At 39.3% G+C, this 25,056-nt stretch overlaps 1 protein-coding gene across 1 annotated transcript; it reads left to right on the top strand.

Moving 5' to 3' along the window:
* Positions 1-414: 414 nt before the first annotated feature.
* asz1 (ankyrin repeat, SAM and basic leucine zipper domain containing 1) lies at positions 415-24,865 on the top strand. The gene is made up of 13 exons (XM_072695832.1): positions 415-513; positions 1,357-1,456; positions 2,625-2,747; positions 6,088-6,202; positions 16,580-16,691; positions 17,149-17,283; positions 18,089-18,210; positions 18,334-18,406; positions 18,645-18,701; positions 19,419-19,531; positions 21,568-21,673; positions 22,930-23,043; positions 24,719-24,865. Exons 1-13 carry the CDS (start codon positions 415-417, stop codon positions 24,863-24,865), a joined length of 1,416 nt encoding a protein of 471 aa, XP_072551933.1.
* Positions 24,866-25,056: the final 191 nt, after the last annotated feature.

Below are 25,056 nucleotides of genomic sequence, written 5' to 3'. Positions count from 1 at the left end.
AACATGTTGCTTAGTGCTTTAAAGCACATTTGGCAGATTTATAAACATTTATTTGAGTTGTGATATTTTCTTAATTTTAAACGCATTCAGCCCCGCCGTTCACTGTATTATCATCAGTAGGTCTTACGCATTGTCCTGCAGTTTCAACGGCCCCCCTCTTCAACACACCTGATCCAGCACATCAGGTAGCTAATTATCGAGCCCATTATGAGTTGGATCACACATACTGGCCACGTTTTTATTTTCTTAGAAAGATATTTCTCAATATTAATACTACAACCATGAGCTGTACCGTGGTTCGCGGTGTGCAGCCGGTAAAACTGTCCGGCTCCTCCCTTCGACTAGAACCGGCCACTCTCCAGGCGAGGCGCAGCTCAGTTTGGACGAGACCCGTGATAGGTTAACACGCCAAATATGATCGACTACGGCTTTCCTGCGGGTGACGAGAGTGATGGAAGTGATGGTGAATGGGACATTGGATATTCCAGTGGTAGCAAGTGTCCAGATTTTGAGGTTGTGTTACACTTAAAGTTAGTTTTTTGAATCCATCATGTTAGCTAGCGGAATATGAAGCGAGTTAGCGAGCGCTGGCTAACGAACTCCCCTCGTTTAGCGGGACGGCTGCTGATCCCGGGTTCGTTGTGGTGGCTGGTTAGCTAGCGCTAGCTATAGCTAGCTACTTTTTCTGGTTTCCCACTAAAAGCTACAAATATAAACTATTAAACAATTGTCATGCTTTATTTTGCAAAAACAATTAACTTATTAATTTTAGTTCATTAAATTTATTTTCGTATTTTCCAGTTCACTAATAACACTGGAGTGGTGCTGGGAACGTGTTTCTTTGCTGTCACGCAAAAAAAATCTCTATTTTTGTCATCTGCACTCACAAAATGTGAGTCTGGCAGTTATTATTTACACTACGTCCATATTTCATGATAAAAAAGACCAAAAAGGCTCCTAAATGAGGTAGAATAAAATATTTTTCCATTGACTAACATAGAAAGTTGAGAGTTTTTCCTTCTCCAGTAAAGCTGCCGTTTTGGGAATACGTTATTTTTTTTGCATGAGAGCAACAATTTATTACATTTGCAATAAAAACATTATAAACGTACGGTTTGTTTTACGTTTATTAGTTCATAACGTTAAATCCCCTGTAGTTTAATGAGTGAGTCTCGTATTAAGTGGTTAACGGAATATTTGACACGTCCTAAACATGTGGTACAGCAGGCAAGCAGGTTAGCTAACTCTCACGTGGATTGGCGCCCCTCAGCTGGGTAGGCACCCCTTTGGACCCCCCTGTTAGAGCATTTACTCTAGCACGCTTTTCAAACATGACACTGTGTGCTTTGCTTTCAGGTGTCCAGGTCGACTTTGCCTGGTGATGACAACGTTTGTGTACTGAAACGAGCCATCACTGCAGGCGATGTCGATCTCGTCCAGCAACTCCTGGACAGTGGTGAGTATTATCATAATTAAGTAGAATTAAAGTACTTTAAGTCGCACCCATTGCTGACACAAGTGTTCAGCTCTCCACACAGACAATATAAACCTGACCAGTAGAATGTGCTCTCCAGTATCCAGAACTTATGCTTTAATGGCTGAGTGCAGTCAGATCCCCTCAAACCAGCGTTCCAATATCTACTAAGTAGCCCTAGTGGATTGAAAGTCCACCTGTCATTACGTTCACCGAGAACCTTGGCTTATCAGAAACGTGTCCTCATTACTAGCTTTCTCCACGGCTGTTGCTGACCTGTATGTACAGTAGATGTGGTGCTGTTTTATGACCTGTTTAACCTGGTAACTGGGCTCTTGGTGGTGTAACTGTCTAAGTGTTGGCTTTGTCAGCGGGAGATTGCGAGTTCGATCCTGAGTGATGCCACAGCTGTCCATGGACTCTCAGCTGTCCTGCTGCGAGCATGTCTGTTAGCTGATGTAAAATAACGGGGAGTTAGTGTTCTCCTTCTAGTGTGTTCAGCTGTCTAATGAACATGTGTTGCTGGTGGTTCAAAATGATGCAGATTGCTGGCTTCATATGGCTCAGAGAAAGCATGTACATGTGCTAGCTTCCTGGCTCTTCCAGGTAGGAAGAGCCTTTGCAGCCAGTGATGGCGAACCTTTGGACAGTGGTTAGTATTTCAGTTTCACTACAATGTCCAAAAATATCCACATATTCTAGTTAAACTATTTTAAGGTGCACCCAATTGCTGAAACACATGTTCATCTGTCCACAGACAAATGGCTTTATATAAAGCATTACCGATAGAACGGGCTTCCCCACATTTAGAACTTATCATCCCAACATCGCTACCTGACCTTACTAACCAATAATGACTGAATGCATTAAAATCCTTCATGTTCCAATATCTATGTTTTCTGAAGGGAACAAAACAGTGCTATTAGGGTTTTAAAAGGACTCTCTCTTATCTGCAAAAGACCAGTGTGCCTGTGATTTTTCATTTCAAATAAGCAGGAGCACCTGACTGTACTTGTTTAATCAGTTTGTCTCTCAGTTTGTCTTGGAACAATTGATCCTCCTTGATTGAAATGAAAATCTAAAAACAGGCTGTTTGTGAATAAACTGTAACTTTGTGACTGAGCTGTCTTCTCCATGTCTCTTTTTATAGGAATGGATGTGGAGACAAGGCTGGGCTTTGGATGGACTCCACTCATGTGTGCTGTCAATGTAGCCCACCATGCACTGGCCCAGCTGCTGCTGGACCGTGGTGCGAGTGCAAACTTCAGCAGAGGTAAACCTCGACACTCATCATATCTACTTTTTCTAGATTTGTTCTGATGAAATCTATGTTCATGTTCCAGTTGGCCAAGAGACTTCAAGGCTCTTGAAAGCTCCACAGGTTTTGTGTAGCTGCTGGTTTTGAGGATAGAAACAGAAGTCTTGAGTGTGGTAGCCCAGTAGGGACATTAATATGAAAAAGGTTTTGACTATAATGAAAATAGTGGTGATGAAGGAGAGTGAAAAAGAAGTAATATAGAAGAAAGATGCTTAGATTCCACAATTGGCACAGGAAGTCAGTGATTCTTAAGGATTCTTTGACAGAATTCTGTGAATATGTTTTATGCAGCCAGTCCTCATATGCCCACTGTTTTTCATTGTATCAGTCAAAAAGAATTTAAACTGCAATTTTTTGGGGGATCAATAATATCCAATTTAATCAATTGGATTGAAGGTTTTTGTGATTCGATACTACTGACCCACCTACATGTACAGTGTTGGGATTGCTGAATAAGATTAAGCAATTACAGCGATTGAAAGCTGGGACTGTGCAATTCACTATTAGTATTTTTAAAAGTTACTTCTAGTAAAGAATATATTGTCTGTCATGGAACTTGTCAACATAAACAACAGAACACCAATCCTTTCTTACTTCCACTTGACCTTTAAACTTTGCACAAAAAAATACCATTATCAGATATATATATATATATTTTTTTATCAGCACTGATACCAAAAAGTAAAGCCATGGTTTAATAACTCGGCCCTCATGAAAGACAATACATGATCTGGTTTCGTAATTTGCCAATATCTTAACCATCATGGTTATACTGTTATTTGATTTGATTTGCAATTGGTTTTATATCCGAGACTCTGGATCTGGCATTGAGTTGTCATTCGTGGTTATTTGTCATATTCACTTAGACCACAGGTTCTGCCTTTTTGAGGCCCAACACCTCAATTAAAAACTACACAAAAGATGTTGAAAAGGTTAATAGCCAAACTATAAAATATTGAGATGAGGCACTGGGCCATAGGTTCTGCTCCTGCACTGAAGTATGGTGTAGTCCTGCAATTCTGAATTCCACTACAGTACAAGAAACACAAGATGTTTACCAAGAGGTTTGTGTGGTTGCCCCACAAAACCACCAAAAATACTACACCCTTGCTGTTGGAACATAAACCTTCTACCTCCAAAACCTCACTGTTAACCTGTGATGGAAGTTATGAGATTGGGTTGTTAATTTTTGGGTTGTTTCTGTTGAACCATTCATCAGCAAGTATGCATACAATGTGACTGACAGCAAGTTTTTGCTGTCATTGAAAAATGTTTATGAATTTCCAAGTCTTAGGAGGGAAGTGAATGATGGTGCTGTCACCCTGGCACTGCACCAGATGGCCTTCCTGTGACTCCAAGCCTTTCTCTGGAGTTGTTGGAGATAATAGGATTTTTGTAACAGCCACAAGGAAGGAACCCTGCGATATCCCATCAGGAGCACGGCGAGACTTTATCCTTTAGGGGACGAGAGCTTGCTTTTCATTAATACTTTCTATGTTGAAGTAGGCGTGTGCATATTCTTTTAATTTTAGCCCATGTGTCAGCAAAAAGATGGCAACCAAGCAGAGCTTTCTTCACTGTGCTTCATCTGACATTACTTAATGGCCGTGACGCAAAAGAGGAACTATTGAAAACATGCGATTAATCCACGGGTGTGTTTTCAGTTTACACGTCACATTTCTGTTTCTCTTAAAAATTGAATGCATCTGGAGGTCTCTGTGAAATAGGATGTTGGAGGCAGAGTGAGTGAGTGAAGTCATTTAGACAATTCCACCCAGTCCAGTGTGCAGAGTGTGGGGGGGGGGGTGTTGATGGGTCGACTGGAGCTGCAGGCTTTGGAAGGAAATAATTAAATGTGAAAGCAGCCGCCGCTTCCTAGCTTCCTAGCTTCCTAGCCTGTGTTCTGCTTAGAGAGAAAAGAATGCAAAAGTGATTGATAACGCAAGTACACAGAGCGTGATGCTGGCGTCATTGCGTTGGCCCAACAATGGCGCTTTATTTATTTTCCTGCTTCACCGCAGACGCAACCAGACTGAGTCTGCATCCTACCCTTAACCAGCAGTGCTCCTGTAGTCTAAACCCACCTCTAATCACAGCAAATAAATCTGCAACACAACTGTTGTTTCCACACATCAACACGGCGTCTCAATTACCATATGGAGTCACGTGGCTAAGTCTTAAACATTGACTTAATCAGATTTTACAGTAATGGGAAGTCTTCGGAATGGGATGTTGGCACTACACTGTAAAACCCTTTGATGCAGAGTACTGCTAAAGTAATTGTGTTGCATTACGGTATTATACTCCTTTTTATTATTGTTAAATGCTTGCTTAAGGTTTTTATGGGTCTAATTGTAGTTGTACCAGGAATCATGATGTGGGTGCGTGTGTATACAGATGAGCCAAAACATTAATACCATCTGCTTAATGTGCTGATGGTCACCTGCGTGCCATCAAAACAGCTCACTGGCACTCAACTGGCAGCAGGATGTGTGTAACCGCTGATAAAAATTTTCGGAGACTTGTTACAGTAGTCCTTTTGTCGGTTAAGCCTAGATGGCTCCTGTTAAATTTGCTCAGTCAGCAGCTAGTTAGAATATATTGTTTTGATATTTAATGATGTTCAGGCTTATTGCTGTGACTTTGTGCATATGATCACTGTCCTACGGAAAGACGAAGTTTCACCCAAGCTTTCGTTTTTCTTCACCAGACTGAAACGGGTTACCTTGCAGTTTATGCCTGCCTTTGCACCATGTATCTGTACTCCACTTTTAACACAATTCCCAGTTCCCACTGAGGAAAAGCATCCCCCACAGCATGGCACATGATTCTGCCACCACCATACTTCACTTTTAGGATGGTGTTTATTGAGTGAGTTGGCCTCTCTTTCTTGCCCTGATGTGAGTTTTGAGGGATGGTCTTGTCTAGGCAGGGTGGAATGGTACAGCTTTCATCTGAGGCCTGTGATTTGTACACACCTGAACTCTCAAATGTCCATTTGTCTTTGTATTGAGGGGTTTATACACTGCAGCCTTATTGTAATGTCATTCTCTGTATATGTGGACTGACTGTTCTCTTTTTGCATACATAATGTATTGCATTACTCTAATGTATGAGCATTACACTTAGTGACTAAATCTTTCGTCACTGTTCCTACACTGTCCAGTTGAGCTGTATCATTCCATACACTTATCTGGAGGCATCTTATGTATGTATGTGTGTATGTATGTTTTTTGTCTTTTTTTTCTTAATAGTAATATAATCATGTCTCTGTCTCTTTTTGCCCCTTATCCAGATGATTATACTGTGCTGATGGCGGCATGCACAGCAAACTCTACCACTGAGGAGAAAATCGTCAAGTGTGTAGCTCTACTTCTGAGTCGCAATGCTGACCCAAACATCTACAACAGGTAGTGTGTTTGTGTGTTCAAAAGTATGAAGTTGGTTGTCATTGGGTTGGCCAAAGGTGGGCCTGAATAGTGGAAGGAAAATTCCATTTCCTATCTGGTTTTTGCCAGATCTGGTATGGCTCCACTTGCTGCTCAGCTCTGCCAAATAAGACCATAAGCTACAGATCAGGAAAAATCAAGGAAAGCAGACAGGATAAGGAAGTTTTATTTTAGTATTTGGACTCTGTAAGCAGTGTTTTGATCTTGTTAAGGAGATATAACCTTACAAGTACTTTAACACACAGCTTGAACATCAGTTAATTCAGTTTTAGATACTGCAGATAGTTTTAGATAAACTGCAGCACCACATAATTTTGACATTGCTTAAAAATGTTCTGGTCTTTGTTGTTGCCTCACCAGTGCCAAAAAGGACTGAGTGGTCGAGGGAGTTTATGTTGCCTGTAAAAGTGTGCAAAGATCTAACAGATGGAGATAAAGTAAGGGTGCATTTTCACAAACCAAATGTTGCATTTGGTGTGAAAGATATGCATATATGGATTAACTTATTGATAACCTAATACATTGTAAAAACAGTTGTGTTCCATTTCCAAAATACCCACCTTTTAGTCACATAAGCTTAAAGTAAGCTCTCCAACAAACCTTCAAATAGAAAAGCCGGTTAGATAATGTTGGAAACAAGGGGGTGATGGTGTGCTTGTATCGCACCCGGGGACAGTAAGCATCTTTCAAGCTAGCCCCCAGCTGCTTATCATCTGCTTCTAAAGCTGTGCACATGACCCAATGTCAACAGGCATGTTTCTCAATCAGCTGGTAAGAAAGTGATTGTATCCTGTCCAGACAAAATATTTAAAGAACGGTAACAAGATCCAGAGGGAAGTGGGTAAGTGATGGGTGTTGTCAAACACTGCCCCTCTCCCCAGCTTTCTGAAGACTGTGCACTTGTCTGACATTTTGCAACAGCTGCATTTCCATACAGAGTCTGGTAAACAAATTGCAGTGTGCTTGCAACAGAACTGACATGCTGCATGCCTGCATTATTTCCCGTAGGGGTTTTTGTTTTCCAGAGTCGTGATGGTCTGAAAGCCTGGGGATTTGAAGCAGGCATGAGGTCAAATGCTAGGTGATTATGGGTTATAGGTTCAGGGAGTCCTACATGGGTTACAGGACAGTCACATCTAGGGAAGTACATAAGAAACTGATGAAATATTGAGAAAAAACATGTTTCACTTGTGGGTCAATGAAGTGACGTGTATCTGTTATTTCTGTTTAAAAGTTATTTAATGAATGCATGCCATTTATCACTTTATTAAAAAACATATTTAGTACAGATACATTTCTTGTACATTAAAAAAATACTGTAGAGCATATGCACCAATTAGCCATAACATTTAACACCACTGATGGACGAGGTGAAAACATTGGTTATCTTTATCTGCAGTGGCATCTGCCAAGGGTTGGGACGTATTAGGCAGCAAGTAAACAGTCAGTTCTTGAAGTTGATTTGTTGAAAGCACAAAAATCATTAAGCTTAAGGATGTGGGCCTACTTAGAAGGGTCAAACTATGAAGGTAAAACAACTGGGTCATATCCAAAACAGCAGGTCTTGTGGGGTGTTCATACAGTCATACAGTGGATAGTACCTACCAAAAGTGAACCAGTGACAGGGTCATAGCCACCGATGGCTCATTGATAAGATCCATGGAGGCCCCACCTCACAACTTACAGGACTTTAAAGGGATCTACTGCTAACATCCTAATGCCAGATAGCACAGGACACCTTAATGTGGAGTCCGTGGACTCGGCTGTACAACATCTGTGGAAAAGAGCTCACAAAACTTTAACCTTTGGACTGTTTTAAGATATGACGTACTAATAACCGAAAACATGATGATTCATCATCAACCAGATCCAGAGAAACCTTATGGTTAAGTGAAAAGGTCTGCAGAATTGTAGGTAGGCTGGCACCATTCCCATGTAAGGTCGTACCAACAATGTAAGTGTAGTAATACTTTATCATTAATCTCTTTATTTTATTTAAAATGCACTTCTTGCAAAAGGAAAAGAGATACTAGGGGTGTGTGATGTGGTAAGAAAGAAGCCTCTGCTCCAAAATCGATACCTTCAAGCTTAAATAAAGCCTACAGCTGACTAGATTGTCTTCTGAAGGACAGTTTTATCATCAGAAGATAAAAAACGTTTCCATTCCTTTAAGGGTCAATAATAATAATAATAAGTGGAATAATTGTAAAATTCTGTAAAACTGAGACTATCATACCATGAAAATTCCATGCCATTGCAACACAACTCAAATTATGTTCGTTATCTCAAATATTTTTAAGTTTAAGTAAATTCAGGTTTATAGAATACAGATTATATACTGTGTATCAGTGTAGTTCAGCACAGGGGAACCACCATCATGGGGAAGACCGCTACCTTGAAAGTCGTCCAGAAGACACCCTCCACAAGAGGGAGGAGAAAGTACTTGCTGAAAATCCTGGCTGTTGGCAGAGCACTGTATCAAAGCATAATAATAATGGAAAGTTGTCTGTAAGGGTAAAGTGTGGAAAGAAAAGTTGCACAAGCAACAGGGATGACCACAGTCTTGAGGGGCTTGTCAAGAAAAATCAATTGAAGAATTTAGACTGAGGCTGGTGTCGGTGCATCAAGCTCCACCACACACAGACGTCTCCAAGACAGGGGCTGCAGCTGCCACATTCCTAATATCAAGTCACTCCTGAACCAGAGACAATGTCAGAAGCATCTTACCTGGGCTAGGGAGAAAAAAAAAACTGGACTGTTGCTCAGTGCTCCAAAGTTCTCTTTATAAATGAAAGTAAAATTTGCCTTTCATTTGGGAATTAAGGTCCTAGACTCTAGAGGAAGAATGGAGAGGCATAGAGTCCAAGGTATCTGAAATCCATTGTGAAGTGATTATGATGTTTTGGGGTGCTATGTCATCTGCTCTTGTTGGTCTACGTTTTATCAAGTCCAAAGTCAACACAGCCTTCTAAGAGATTTTGGAGCACTGCTGACCAACTGTATGGAGTTGCTGAATTCCTTTTTTGCCTCACAGTGCCAAAACTACTGCCAGATGGTTTGCTGAACATTATCGTACTGTGCTTGATTGGCCAGGCAATATTCAGACCCTTAACCCCATAAAGAATCTATGGTGTTTAGTCAAGAAGAAGATGAGGGGGTAAAACACGGTCCAGCAATACAGACGAGCTGAAGACTACTATCCAAGCAACCTGGGCTTCAGTAACATCTCAGCAGTGCCACAAGCTAATTGCCTCCATGCCACTCTACATTGATGCAGTTTGCAGGTAAAGGAGCCCTAAGTATTGAGTATATAAATGAACATACTTGTCAGAAGTTGGACATTTCTGTATTGTACATTCTTTTCAGTTTGATCTTGAAATGTATTCTAATAATTTAATAATTTTGGAATATAAGAAAACAAATGCATTTATTAATTCAAAATGGACTTAGCAGGGCATGATTCCAATTGGATGATGCAGGAAATGCCCTTCTTAATGCCCACATGTGGCCAGATGAAGATGGGGAGTGCAGTCAGGCACTTAAGCAGTGTAACTACAGTGATGGATGTTTGCCCAAAATGACCAGAAATGTATTTAAGGGTGTAAAAGTGAGGCCTACAACACCAAAATTGGGCGTTCTGACAGGATAGTGACCCCACAGACTCATTAAGAGTGGTTGTGGCATGGATAAAGAAGGCTAACATTAAGTTTTTAGAATGATCTTCACTCCATAACTCCAGACATCAAACCTTTTGAAATACAGTATATGGATTGTGCTTAAAAGTCTGGTCCATGTTTGGAAACCAAAGGGTTTGGTCACATATCCAACCAAAATTTTGCTGTGCTTGTTGATGGCTACCAATAGTATCTGGGAACGGTGCAACTTGCAAAGGGACATTTAACCAAATATTAAGTGTGCTGTATGTATATTTGAATAGCTAGGCAGTATAATAGCTAGGCAGTTACACTTTTTTAAGTACTGAATTATTGTAAAATGTATTTCTATGATATTGCCCACTTATAGGCTCTACCCCTATCAAATGTGTTTTTTATTTTTATGCTTCCTGGTGACAAATCCAGGAAAAGCTGAAGTTGCAGTCACCATGAAAACAGGCAACTTGGCCCTTAACAACTGGCATTTTATGACCAGGTTATTAGGTTATTAAGGATATGGTTATCTGTGTGCCTTCATTTTATGTTTACTCAGATATTAGTTATTTAGGTCAATTTTGTTGTATTTAATGATGTTGTTTTTTTGTTTTGTTTTGAAATATCCCATTACCTCTTTTTGTTATTCACTCCAGCTTGATCAGATTGAAAAAATAATAATTCCTAAGGTATTGTAAAATTTGTTTTTCTGTGATGTTCTGACATCAGTGACTGGTATTTTATGCGTGTTAGGTTATTAGACTATTAAGGATAAGGCTATCTGTGTGCATTGATTTTATATTTACCCAGAACTCTATCTCACATTGGTAGCAAAAAGATGTACCCTTCTCTCCACATTTGCTCACACATTACATAACATTCTTTACAACCCAGAATGAAAGACTTCTTTTAATACTGTACTGGGCCCTTGCATGCAACTACAGAGATCTTTGTGATTAGCCTTTAACCTGGGTAAAAATTGTAAGGCAATCAATGTGTTTGCTTGTGAAATCTTTGCTAGTCCCTGCTGTTATTAATGATTTCAGCATTTGTTTTAATGAAATTATTTTTGAACTGTTTTTGCACTACGGAGCTTATTAAGTGCTTATTAGTGATGCATTGGAACATGTGAATGGGCTACAGTATGATGACCAAAAGTAGTGTTTTAAATGTGCCATTTAAAAATACAGAGTAGAAATGATCTGATTTATTTTCCAAAGGTATAAAATGTTGTGTGACTGAAGGTAAAAACAGTCTATGGGAATGTGCTCTATGTTGACTCACTGTATTATTATTTAGACATTAAGAGAAATAAAAATGAGCTGTGCTGCAGTATGACAGTGCTATTGTCCCTGCTCTTTGGAGAAGGCTTTTCAGAACATTACTGGATCTCAAATGCCACTCCGAATGGAGCACTATCACTCCAGAAAACACAGTTCCACTGTTTTACAGCCCAATTCTCAGGCTCATGTGCAGCCCCTCCAGATTATGCAAACTGTATGTGTGTATTTGAGTGGGCCTTTGTCAGCAGTGGGTGCAAGTAGCTGGATTTAGTTATGTGAATATTCGTATGTAGTGACTTGTGTGTTTGATTTTCTGTCTTGCTCTTTGTCTACCGTAGATTGAGTAATGTTTAATTGCAGCGTCATCTTACTTCACCTGTTGTTTCTCTGCAGAGGGAAGAGCAAGTGATAAAAACAGCTCCAGGAAACGTTTAGATTAAAGTTCAGCTGATAACATTGAGTTTTCTCATACAAAAAAATCTTACTAATTTGGCATATTTGCAAAGGCGTTTAATAAATAATCCAGGATGCAGCATTGAATTCGGGGAGAACGCCAATATTGTCTCAGTGTTATAATTTATGGGCACTTATTCTTTCAATTTATTTTGCTAATATAATTGACCTGATGTTGAATTCATACCACATGAACCATGCATCCATTTTGGCACCTATACAACCCCTGCAGCACCTTCACAAGACATAGAAGTTGATGGACATAGACTGCTTACAGATTCCACAATTGCCACCAACAACAAGGAAAGGATAATAAATAAAGGGAAACGTGGCCGAAGTGTTATTTGGTCGCTAAATCAGTCACTAAATAACAGCTTTGTTAGTTATAGTTAAAGTAGAATATCATTTAGACTTCTCCTTAGTCATGGAGTGAACATTGAACAGACAAACAAGGGTGGGTGTTTTACACTACTGAATTACTGGGTATTCGAACACATTAATGATAGTTAGACATCAACATTAAAATCATCCTTTATAGCCATTTTAGTGTAAGGTGCCTTGCTTAAGGGCACCTCAGTTGTGACTGTTAAGGGGGGAGAAAATGCGGTTCCTTCAATCCCTTCACCTTCTTCCTACCGGTTTCTTTGGGATCAAACCAGTGATCATTTGGTCCCAAGCCCATACCTCTAACCTTTAGACCCACTTCAACATGTGCTAACACACAATAGTAAGGGATCCTACAATATTCAAAATACATTTGTCACTGCAGTGTAGTTAGACAAGTTGCAGAACAACTGTTTTCACAAGCCTGTGCTGTCAGACTGATTCCATGCTATATTTGATGTTAGTACAGCTGTTTCAATGTGGTATTTCTTTGATACCTTTGTATCTCTTGGTAAGATCTTCAGTTCTGCCTGTTCATATGCAATGTGCCTTCTAGAGTAGTACGAGTGTACAACCTAGCCTGGAGGCAAAAAATCCAATGCTTTTTTTGCCATCATGAAATGACATTGTATATCACATTCCTTTGTGTTGCCAAGGATTAATACTAAATATGGTTAAGAGCCATTTTTGACATACTCTGTGGTCAAGGCTGTTTTGTTAACTCGTATTACTTACTTTTTGTTTGCTTTCTTTTATAGGTGAAACCATATGATCGTTTGTGATGATGATGATGATGTCCTGTGCTGTTCTTTTGTCTTCTAAAGTAGCTAAGGTTAGCATTACATTCATGTGTCATTTTGGATTAGCCACAGTAGGAAGCAGAAACCCAGACAGGCAGGGCAGCTGAAACCGCTTAATCTGGTCTGTAAATATTATTCAATCCACTTTCTGTGTTACTTTAGAACTATGTAAGATGTTGGTTTGTTTCATGATGATGAGATGCTTTAGTTTATTTATTTTATTTATTCATTTTATTTATTCATGTAAAGTAGAACATTTGTTCTTGATTTTACTCTAGGGCTATATCATCATCATCACTAGAGCCTAAAGTTGTTCTATATTTGTAATGTCTTCATTTAATGAGAGGAAAATTGAATGTAGTTTTCTTGGCCGCTATGCCAAGATCAGAGTTTCTTTAATTACAGCCAGCTTATCTTCACTGTTAGGATTGTGTTGTCGCAGTCCTTCAGTCGAAATATAAACACATCCTGCATCCATGAAATGTCTGTGGGCTTTATAGTCTAGTTTTAGAACTGTTCACATGTGTATGCACATATACCATAAACAAGCTGCAGAGTCTGCTTTTTAACGTTTTGCAATCAGGCAGTTTGGATCAGCGTTGTTAGTAGCTGACCAATTATCCAAATTACAGTCCCTAACATCCTTACAGAGATTGCCTCAGTATGGTATCCTCTGACTTTGCTTTTGCTTCCTCAGGTTTATTGTTTTTAATGCTACCAAAGATTAGAAAAGAAAGTTTGAGTTTGCCCCTTTTTTTTTCTTTTTTCTTTTTTTTTTTTAACTGAACTGCTCGCTGCACATCCAAAATGGCGCTTCATTGACATTACACACAATTGATTCTCAGACTAATCTAAATGGTCTCTAAAACCCTTTGTTGAAAATTAATGGACTTTGAGGTCATAGCACATTGTTCCAGTCTTTTGATTATCCACCCACACAAGCGAGTGACTCTTAAGGTAATTCTAATGAACAAGGATATGATTTCCATTGTAATCACATCATGTAAAGATCCATTTAACCTGGACCATGAGTGAGTCATTCATATTCTCCCTAATCCACCTGTGTCATGTAAGTCGCCAAGAGGTGAAAATTTGTTGGTACCGCGTTTGCCTTGTACAGGATTTGGTTGTATCGATTCCGCTGAGTTCCTGATTGTTTGCCTCTCAGCCTGGGAAAAAGTGCATCGAAACCATCACACCTTTGTCACCCCATTTGTCACTAAGAAGGAAGTGCGTACCTAGCTGCGAGATAGTGTCATGTTGAGGAATAATGGTGCCCTTGCTCTCCTGCACATGACTTTTTAGGGCTCTGGTCTGAGGTTTGTGCGCCTCTTCTCTGGGGAAATGTCAGTTAATGTGATGAATGACTTAAGGACATTCCCATAGACCCAAGCTACATTACACACAGACACGCCTCACAGAGTCCTCACCATGCTGTGTAATGTTTGATGAGAGGTTCTGCTTTTTGTTGTAGTCCCATAAATATTAATCACTTACTGACTTCAGTGACCACACAAACACAAAGACCCAGAATTCCTTTATAGTTTCCCAGTGATGGAACTCTGTGTGCCAAGAAAAGCCCAGAAAGTTGTACCTTTTTCTGTTAGGGGGGAAAAAAAATTAAACAATTCATCACAAACTGTAGCACTGACTTGCTCTAGTACAGAAAATGTGATGGTTGTCCTGCATTGTATACAGGTGTTTAGGATGTATGGTTGCATTTATGTGGTGTTTGTAGTGTTTGTCACTGAATTAATTGTACAGAAGTGAGAGCATTTTTGAAAAGAGAACTTGGGAGACTTAAATTCATGTCAAAGAGCTTGCTGAGTAACACTAAAACTAGGGCTGCACAATATATTGTTTTAGCATCGCCATCACAGTGTGGGCACGCAAGACATGCAATGTAAAATTGAATCAAACACGTTTTGCTACTTGATGCAAAAGGATCTGCACTTTTCTAATTTCCCATGATATATCTGGCAGAGGCAGATTATATTTGCACAATATCATATGTTTAACTTCAATCTTGGATACATGGCATGCGTTATTAATTAAAATAAGATATTTGGATTATTGACTTCTGATGAAATCTGTTTGATCTTTTTTTAAATATTGCAATATATATTGCAGAAAAGAAATCTTACAGTGTCATAGTGGAGCCCTAACTACTAATAATATGTACACGTGGTACACTTTTTACTGTTAAAACATTTCATTTTGAGTCATAATGGCATTTATACATTTCAAGAATCATAATGGCAATTTAAAAGCCACTAGGCTGTGGCACTGTAAATTTACCACCTCATTGTAGCTTTCCCAGACTCTGAGATACCATCTGAGGAAAGAAACCCAATATTTCCTGTTGCTTAAGTGTCCCGGTAAATCAGGTAAAACTGTAAAATGATCTTAGAATGTGAAACATCATGGTTTGCCACAGACGTCTATGGCCAAATCCTACGTCACCCAGCTATAATGACAAAAAACACTTGCTTAAGGAAAGCCCAAAATATTATTTTGCATGTATTTGGAAAATCTGAAGTTTCTCCAGCAGAGGGTGCTATTTGTGTGACTTGTCATTAAAATGAGCTCACAAACACCCACAGCTAGAGATGAAATGGTTTATTTCTTGAATATGTATTAATATTATAATATTATTGTTGCACATTGCAAAGTTCTTCTTCTTTTTCTCTTCATTGATTTTTGCCGGCTAGCTTGTCCTGCAGTTTTTGAGTGTGACACTGTTTTTCCCAGACTGCTTGGTCTCAATTGGGAATGAAGGGGGTGCAAAAGTTTGTGCACCCTTTTTGTGCAATAATACTACATGAAAGGGAAACACAGAAACCACTCGGAAACACTTGGCCAACCACCTGCAACACTATTGCAATCATCTAGCAACCATTGAAGGCCGATTTCTTCTTCTTTCTTATCAGTCTATGGTGTAGCCTATGCCGTTTTGAGCGTTTATACTTGTGCATAGATGCATCTGCATCGCTCTGCGGCCAGAACACTAGTCTGGAAAGAGGGCTTCCTAATGTGTTGACTCTCTTAGCATATTACAAATGAAATGTTGGAGTTGGAGCAAAATAGCTGTTGTTTATCTTTAACAAACTTTCTGCAACAAAAGGGAGAGAAGACATCAGAGGAGAGAAGAGTTCTGTGCATGAATTTCTGTGCATGTTTGTCCACTGGAGAGAGATGGATAGGGACGTGCAGATTTAGATTTGATGATTTGATTTGATGATATCAAAAGTGGTGGTGATGGCTGCTACCAAGTGGACCAGTCACAGTTGTTGTGGTCAGCTACTTGTATTTACATATCTGGGAAAGTGCGCATCTGGCTGCGATTGAGAGTATGTGGATACACGTATGGTACGGCATAGATTTGACAGAAAATTGACCACACCGTAACAACCACTTAAGAATTATTTTTCTAGTTTATTAAGTGGTCTGTTAAGAGAGAGAGATGTATATTATGGATAATAAAAATCTAATGATACCAAAAGTTGGAATGGACCAGTTGTGGCACGTTTATTATTTAAAAAATAAACAAAAATACAAATTACCTTTATTAAATATTTCACACACACTGTACTAAATCAAATTAATCAGAACTAATTATTCACTCTGTTTAATTAAACATTGGCGCCCATACCTAATGTGGGAACTGGCAGACTCAGCAGGGGTCAAATCTGAGACAGTCATTCTGCCCTGGCTGCCTCTTCCACATGGATGCCTAATGTGCCCAAATGTGTGCTTTTCGCCCTTGCCCAGGAGCCGCATGACATGTCTGATGCTGGCTGCCAGGGACGGCTACTGTCAGGTGATCAATCTGCTGGTATCCCACGGAGCGGAGCTGGACTCTCAGGATGATAGTGGCCACACGGTACGTCAAACTCCAGTAATGCATTTCCTCACACAAACGGGTGTTATCTAGTTAGCATTTGAAAGATTTGCAAGCGTTACCTCATGGCTTTATCAGACCCGCTGGTAAAATAAGACCTTTCTAGAACTGTTGGATGCATGCTAGAACTTGAGAGGTTAATATAAGGACAGCTTGGCACGGGTGTGGAATGTGGCATCACTGTGGCCAAAGGTAACATCATATTGTACCTCAAAGCAAAGTGGATTTAATACATAAATCAGACACCCTATTTGTTGGTGCTTTTGTAGAACTAGCTATTCTAATTTTTTTCTTGATTTAAACATTTTTAAGGCCTGCGTCTCTAGTCTGTTCTGTGTAAACGTAATTAACTGACATTTATGATGTACAAGAACCACAAAGTTTCTCTAGTAACCCATATATATATTTTTCTTTTTTTGTGTGTGTGGGTTTAAATCAGGCCCTCATGTTTGCTGTGCAGTACGGACACGAAGAAGCAGTTCTAAAACTGCTTCAACTCGGAGCTGACAAGTCCATCAAAACCAAGGCAGGCGAGACAGCAGCTGACCTGGCCAAAGCGCTGAAACATCCTCAGGTATTTGACCTGTGGCCTAAGGCCTTACCTCACCTCATCTGTCAAGTGGGACTTAAAACCTAGCAGCCCTTGTTTATAATACGAGTATCTCCATCCAACACTAGAAGCATGAATACTGTATTAATTGTACTGTTTAAAACTGGGGTTTGAGGACTATCGTTGATGTATAATGTCATTTTAGTTGTTGCTGTTTTGTCCACTTTTAACTTTAACTGTAAAAACTTGGTTTTTCTGTTCAATCTAAAAAGTACTTTGTGTGGTGACTAGCAATTTAAGTGTTTAAGAGTGTGTAAGAGTTTATTTTATTCAAGTGTAATAAATACCTCAAATAATGGATCTTCAACTAAAATCAATCTATGGTTCATTCAAAGTTTTTAATTGAGTTGAATAAACCCAAATTCCCTTCTTTGTACCACATGAAGTAGTTGTTTTAACCACGTTTGACAATGTAGAATAAAATACTTTAATGTATTCATTGGAAGGTATTTCACGGGGAGACTTCCGTTTAAACTGGTGGGGCTATTCTTTGATTTTTTTACTTTTTACAACTTAATTCTGATTTAGCTTTCTCAATCATCATTTTCAACTTCCTACTAATTATCTTACATGTGTGGAAAAGCTGCATGAAGTATAATAATGTTCTATAAATATCTGCAAAAATTTAGTTTTACTGAAAGCAGTGATTCCAAGCATTAGAACATAAATGTATTTGTAGAATTGTTGGGTTTTTTTCTTGGCTGGCAACATAACTATTATTTTTCAAGCCCAAAGACTGTTGACTAATATCAAATCCATATTTCAGCAGATCTTCAGGATTCTTAACTCCTCAGGAGCCTCTACTGACAACGGTGGGCTGCCGTCCAAAGCAGAAACAGTGTTCAAATTCCTCAACCGCAACCCTGAACCCCCGTCTGTCTCAAAGGAGAGGTACGGTCACGTTTAGTTCTAGCACACTGTGACTAAAGCTCTGATGCCCCCTAGTGGTGCTGGGGAAAAGGTGACACTTGATGGACTAACACTGAGATGGTGAAAGTGTTGTGCTTCTTGCAGTTCTGCTAAACTTTGTGATATTGAACTTCTGCTTCATGGGCTAAACCTGGAGTACCTCTCCGATGTCATGATGGTGAGTAGACTCTTCACTACGTTGGCCTAGAGAGTCTTAGTGCCTTTTTTAATGTTCAAAAGATTACAGATAACAGAAAGGTATTACAGATGATACCAATTAACTGCATTTTATTTTTCTTAATATGCTTATTGCTTAGGACAAATAAGCCTGTGTGTGGATCATGTAGATACGCCGGAAATCACAGTTCCTACACAGTATGAATTTAATGTGTTCTCATTTTCTAAACATTTATTAGGAAAATGACATCACCTGGAGCTACTTGTTGACGATGGAAAAGGCAGACTTAGAAAAGGTAATCTTTCAGTGAATTCCACAGTTGACAAAATGCAATCTAAAAATACAAGCAATTAAACACAAAAAGCTTGCTTAAAGCAAGGCAAACTCTGGTAGGGTGTCAGATGTGTGGGTGGTCTCCCAAATAAATGTTTTATGCCACACCTTGATAACATTCCATGAACTACCCCAAGCAGCAATGGCTCAGTGGTTTTGGAAGTGTCTGGGGAGAATCCAATGCTAAGATCTGCTGTTATGCGGGCTTAATGATTGATGGAGTGTTGCAGTAATGGTGGTGGTTGAGGCAGCCACTATAATCATAAGGCCTCTAGAGGATGTTGCAATATGCTTTCCCTGCTTACCCTTCATATGACTCTTGGGAAGTCTAAAAAGGGAGCTGTCATCTGAGTTAATCTGCATTTCCGAACGAAAGCTAGCCCAGTGGGTTGTCAGAGTAGCCTAGTCATTGTGTGGTGGTTATTGAGAAACCTGTCCTGAAAAGAAAGAGGTCTATATATCGTCACTGTCAAGCAAAATCCTTGCATCTCAAAAATGTCAATTTTACAGGAGAACTTTCAATTGAAGTTTATTCCAAGGAGCATTGCTATTGGTCCATTCATCAAGAAATTTGGACACAATGTAAAGAACAGCTGCCAACTTTTTCAATTATGTCAAAAAAAGTGACACAGTGACAACAAAGGTATACACCAATCCTCTTTTTCTTGTTTTTGCATAGATTGGAGTTACAGACCCTGAGGACCAAAAGAAGGTTCTCAGTGCTATTCAAGATATCCACCTTGACAAAGTGGATGTGGACACCTTGGCACAGCTTGACAATATAGATAGTGGGTAAGACACAGGTCATAAATTATGACTAGGATTGCTTAACTTGTTTTTTTTTTGTATTTAACAATGTTTATGAACTGCATCTAATACAAAACACTCAACACCTGTTTACACCTGGCATTAACATGCGTTTTTGGCAATTGGATCAGGTTCAGATTTCACTTTTCGGCATAAAAAGCCAGGTGTAAACACTCCGAAGACGCATTGTGATCGGATTACAATCAGATCACTCAAACCACAGTTCAAAGGGATCTTGTCCACATTTATTACAAGTGTAAACTGAATGCCTTTCTGTGATCAGATACAGTCAGGCAAGCAGTAATGTTTGTGTTGAGAGGAAAAAAAAAGCAATTATTGCTGTGAATCTAGACTTCTCTGTTTCTCGCCCCTTCACTCTATGTCTGTGCATGTGTGCACACTCGTGCCTGTGCTTATTTATCAGTAACTAATAGCAGTATTAGAGTTATTTAAACTCCTATGCAGTTTAAATAGTCTGTTGCATTTTCTGATGGAGCTGTTACGTGAATGTCAGAACCATATATCGTTCCACCACAGTGTACATGGTACATATTGTACATATTGTACCACCATGTTCACAGTCTCCTGGAGCAAAATAATTTTGATAAGAAACCCTTGGGTTTTGAAACAAAAACAAACAAACCAAAAAAAAAAAATATATATATATATAATATAAGTATTGCCATATATATATATATATGTGTGTGTGTGTGTGTGTGTGTGTGTGTATATATATATATATATATCCAGACACAAAGCGCACGTTTATGCCAGGTGTAAACATGTTCTCAGTTGCTCACTTTAGTCTCCAAGGGAAATTTCCCCATAGACTTGCCTTCATAGCATCAAGTCAGATCCTCATTGTTTGAAGTGGGATGACACAGTGTCTTCACAAGGTTCTCCACAAGGCTGTCTTAATGGTTTAAGCTCTAGTAATGATTTGTAAAGTGAGGAATGAGCGAGGGCGATTTCTTCTTGCTCCATGTTTTGACTGATGGTTGTGAGCAGTTGGCCCAACTGCCATGTCTTCACTTAATGAGACTAATCAATCTGTGATTTTCTTTATTCAAACCTGAGGGTGTACAGTAAGGGCAGAGGGACAGGCACTAAATTCTACATTTAAATCCTCTCTTGAGAGGTAGTCTGTAAACACACAGTAAAGGGCTATAGAGTTACTCGGAAATTCATGGCAAGGCATGGTTTCCTGGCTAATGGGATGTATGTAAACACATACTCCACCCTTTCAAGTTCATAACTTCATACATTACCTGTATAAAGAAGTTGCTTCCTTGCAGTAATTTACAGTATTTAATACTAGAAACGTATTATTCTTACCCAACCTTCCTTGTGATTAGGTGGAAAATATAAAATTGTGCAACAGTAGTTAGTTAGTTGGAATTGTGGAACATTTAGCCCCCTCAATACACGTGCCCTGACTGTAAGAGGAGTGTGTGTGTGTGTGTATGGTGCCTGTTGGGACGGTGGCTCTTACCCCAGCACTTAGTCGTCCTGCGAGAGCCTATCACTCATTCGGTCAAAGAAAAACTAACAAAGCAACGTTCTGAGCCCATCTCTCCGTCTTGTGGGAGATAGTAACTCCACAGAGTCTGACAGTGTTTACCACAGCCTCTGACAGAGTGTTAGGAGAAGAAAACGGCTGCTTGGGGAAATGCTCTGTTAAGATAACGCTATCAACGTCTCTCTGGGTTTCTGTCAGCCATTACAGGGGTTTGACATGGTAAGTGATGGAAGAAGTGCTTCAAGAATTCTGTCGCAGAAAGAATGATGCTGTTCATCAGTGATTCAAATATTTGCATATGCGCACTGTTTAATTAACATCTAGGAAGGCGAGTGTGTAAAGTATATGAGGTCTCCCTCATAGTACTTAGTGATGGATTTAAATACAATAAAACCTCATCATCCATGATCTCTGGATCTCCGTCTCATCCCAGTCTCATTTACTCACTAATGCCAGTTATTGCTAAAAGCTATTTGTTACTTGTGTTTGCTGTGTTCTTCAGGAGTGAGGAGCTGTATAACTTTCTAATCAGCCTGAGGCAGCAGTGCTGTTACCTAACTGAGACGGTGCAGGATGTCATCAGCAGGTTCCCCCGCAGCCCCTCTGAGGTGTGCTTACACTCACACAAGCTCTGTTTTACCCTTCGATCAACTAACACTCATGGGCATTTAAAACGTATGATATTTCCATAGAATTACGCACTATCCACCTTAGTTTTTAAGTGACCACTGTATATCAAGGTCTGTCTGCTGGAAACAGATGTGCTGTTGATGACTACGTAAGTGTAACGTACCGAGCTATCGTTTTATTTCCAAATAAATGTCTCTGAGCTGTTCTGCCATCCAGACAGCATGCAGTCCACAGTCATAGCTTTCAGCCAAGTGAAAGTACAGCAAGAACGGGAACAAGCATAAGCCTTCCAAAGGTGCATGAATGTAGCTTCATAATCACTGTTGAAAAAGCTAAGATGATGTAGTTAATCTTTGTAACTGGAGTAGCTTATGCGAATGCTAACAGGCTAGCTATCCAGTGCTAAAACAATCCTTGAGATAGATGTTATTACAGTTCTCTGATCTAATGTGTCCTAGAATTGAGAACAGTATTTATAATAATAATAATAATAATAATATAACAATAATGAGTTTGGTACATGGCAGTGACATACCTTAAAGTTCAAACGCTGTTAAAATTCACACTATATATCCAGATCCTCACAGCAGTGCTCCAAAAGCCTTTTCCGGTCAGTAGAGACAGTCACTCTACAACAAAAGCAGAATAAACTCTTTTTAATACCCTTTATTTCAGAAGAACTAATTAATGAGCTGGTGTCCCAATACTTTTGTCTGCCTAATAATGTTGGGCTAGGCCTGGCTGTGCTGTGCTATGCCCCGGATGAGCATTTTTGTCCATGAGCCAAAGAAGGAAAATAACAGGGTTGTAAAAAGAACCACCTAGACTTTGTAATTCATTGTGAATTTGTCAAAAACAGCAAACGTCTGTTTATTTGGAAATTGTGTCCATTGGTGTTAAATCACAATAATATTCTAAGATTCAATGTTTCAATAATGTTAAAAATAATCAAGCAATTCTCTGCCTTTGGTGATTTGGATCTGATACATTTTTGTAATTTATTTTAAATGATAAACCTCATTTTTTTCTACAGCCTATATCAGACAAATCTGCGTTCCAATTTAGTTAAGTTGTCCTGTACTTAGTTTCACTGCTGAACAGTGCTTTTATAAAATATCTTTGTAATGATACTTCTGGCTAAAACAATGTTCTCTTGTAGATTTTGATAGTTTTCTGTTTGTGGGTGAAAACTATCCATCAGTCTAGTATTTCTGTGTTCTTTTTGGCTTGACAGCTTGTTCTGACATGGGATCCAAAGAAGGAGGCTCAGGTCATTTGCACAGAGCTAGTGGCTCAGACTGGAGACCTCCAAAAAGAAGTGACCTGTCTCCGGGACCTCCTCAGCAAGGTCAGTAACTTCCACATTTCTTTGTGCATTAGCTTTGCATGGAGAATCCCCCGAGGACAGAGGCTGACAGCAGAAGCCTTCACAGCTCATAACTCAGAAGCAGTGCAGAGTCTTCTGTAGAGAAGGGGAGCATGAAGGGTGGGCGCTGGTAGAGGGCAGTCAGGATGCCCTCTGTGTCAGGCTGGAATCTGACAGCAAATGCAGGCCATGTGGATAGACTGGCAGCGTGCCGAGAGGAGATGCGAGCCGATGTGGTTTATCTTATCTGCTAGCGCTCCCCAGGAAGACTATAGAGCATTTCTACAGATCTCATCAATCTCGCCACAGTGGGATAGGAAAACCAGCCTGAGGTAGAGGTGGTTGTTGCAGAACCTGGTGCTGCTGGGTTGATCTAGCAAGTGAAGAAGTGGTTCGTGATGTGACCTAAAATATTTTTTTTTACATTATCATATGTATTATATATAAAGCTGTGGAAATTTAATGTGCTAAAATTTAATACAATTTTTTTTATAGTAACAACTAACATTGCTTAATTTTTGTATTGCTCAGTTGTTTTTTTTATCAGGCTTCTTTCTCACTACATAAAACCAATAAAAAAAAATTCATTTCAAGAATTTCCATAACTTCCAAAAAGTCTGTAGAGTACATATATAATATGTTAATGTAAATTGCATTAAATATAGTACCTGTTATACTGTATATACCATTTAGAATTAGCCAGCTGTAGTTACAACATTTATTGTGATGCCTGATTTAAGGTATTAAATTATTATTATAATATATAATATATATTATCTTAGTGCTTCATATTGTGTGGTTTAAAAGTCTTATCTAATGCCCTTTATAATACTAAATAAGTAAAAAAGATGATGCATCAGTGGCCACAGATCTTGATTATTGCATCATTCAGAAATGAACAATTTAAATGGCTCGACACAACAGTACTTTCTCTAAATTCCACACAAAATACAACTTTTAATGACTACGTATCAGCATTATTCACCCCCTTCATAACAAGTGTCTTTAGTATTTAGTAGAGCATAACTTTGCTGTTATGACCTGCTGCAAACGTGATTCATAGCCGAACACCAGCTTCTGGCAGTGTTCCTGAGGAATCTTAGTCCATTCCTCATGGCCTCCAGTTGAATAATATTAAATAAAGAGTTTCTGTCAGGTTCAAGTCCCGGGACTCCGGAATCTTCCAGGACGACTTCCAAAACCACGCTATGGCAGGCTTTGTGGTATGCTTGGGATCATTGTCCTGTTGCAAGGTCCAATGACCCCCAAGCTTCAGCTTCCTTACAAAAGGCATAACGTTTTCTTCTGTGATTTCCGGTAACTTGATTGAATCCATCTTGCCCTCCACACGCTGCAGGTTTTCCGGTCACAAAGGAAACAAAGTAGCCCTGTCATGCTTCTTTGTAGGCAGGGTTCTCTTTTTAGCATATGCTTCATTCTTCCTCTTCCAGACATACCGTTTCCAGCTGTATCTCTAGGAACATTCAGTATTCTCTTTCTATATATTTTCCCTTGTTTGTGCAAGGCAGTGATCTCTTCTCTGAACCTTTTGGACATGTATAGAACTTGTTCTGTTTGACCCTAAAATCTGGCACGTAAGGCCTCGTACAGATGGCCCTGAGTGTGACTGTTTAACCTTGTGATGCTGCCTTTTTAGATGGATCCCTCTGACTGCTCCCTGCAGCCTCCTCTGCCCAAATCCCACAACAGCAAAAGGAGGCAAGTTCTGAAAAATCTTACACTGGGTCTGCTGGGAGCAGGACTACTGCTGCTGTTGTCAAGACGCTTCAAAAACTACTACTGAGGATTATTTTTTGTTCATATTTCAGTTTTCTGTTTCTGTTTTAAATGTCATCAGTTTTCCTCCATATTTTATCATAAATTGTCTGTGAAGATGTATTAGGGTTTGAGGCTGTTAAAGTCATCGTTATGACTCTGAGTTAAAAATACAGTTGTTAAGCAGTTTTTTTTCCTTTCATACATGTCAATAAAAAC

This window comes from Salminus brasiliensis, chromosome 13, assembly GCF_030463535.1.
Source record: "Salminus brasiliensis chromosome 13, fSalBra1.hap2, whole genome shotgun sequence".
In the NCBI taxonomy this organism is placed as follows: domain Eukaryota; kingdom Metazoa; phylum Chordata; class Actinopteri; order Characiformes; family Bryconidae; genus Salminus; species Salminus brasiliensis.
Note: the sequence above shows the minus strand (reverse complement) of the source record. Positions and strands in the feature narration are given on the sequence as shown.

Excerpts from the sequence above, each read along its gene's own strand:
- asz1 (XM_072695832.1), top strand. The coding sequence starts at position 415 with ATGATCGACTACGGCTTTCCTGCGGGTGACGAGAGTGATGGAAGTGAT. Across the intron at positions 18,407-18,644 it reads ACCTCTCCGATGTCATGATG|GAAAATGACATCACCTGGAG; the intron begins GTGAGTAGACTC and ends AACATTTATTAG. Across the intron at positions 21,674-22,929 it reads TCCCCCGCAGCCCCTCTGAG|CTTGTTCTGACATGGGATCC; the intron begins GTGTGCTTACAC and ends TTGGCTTGACAG.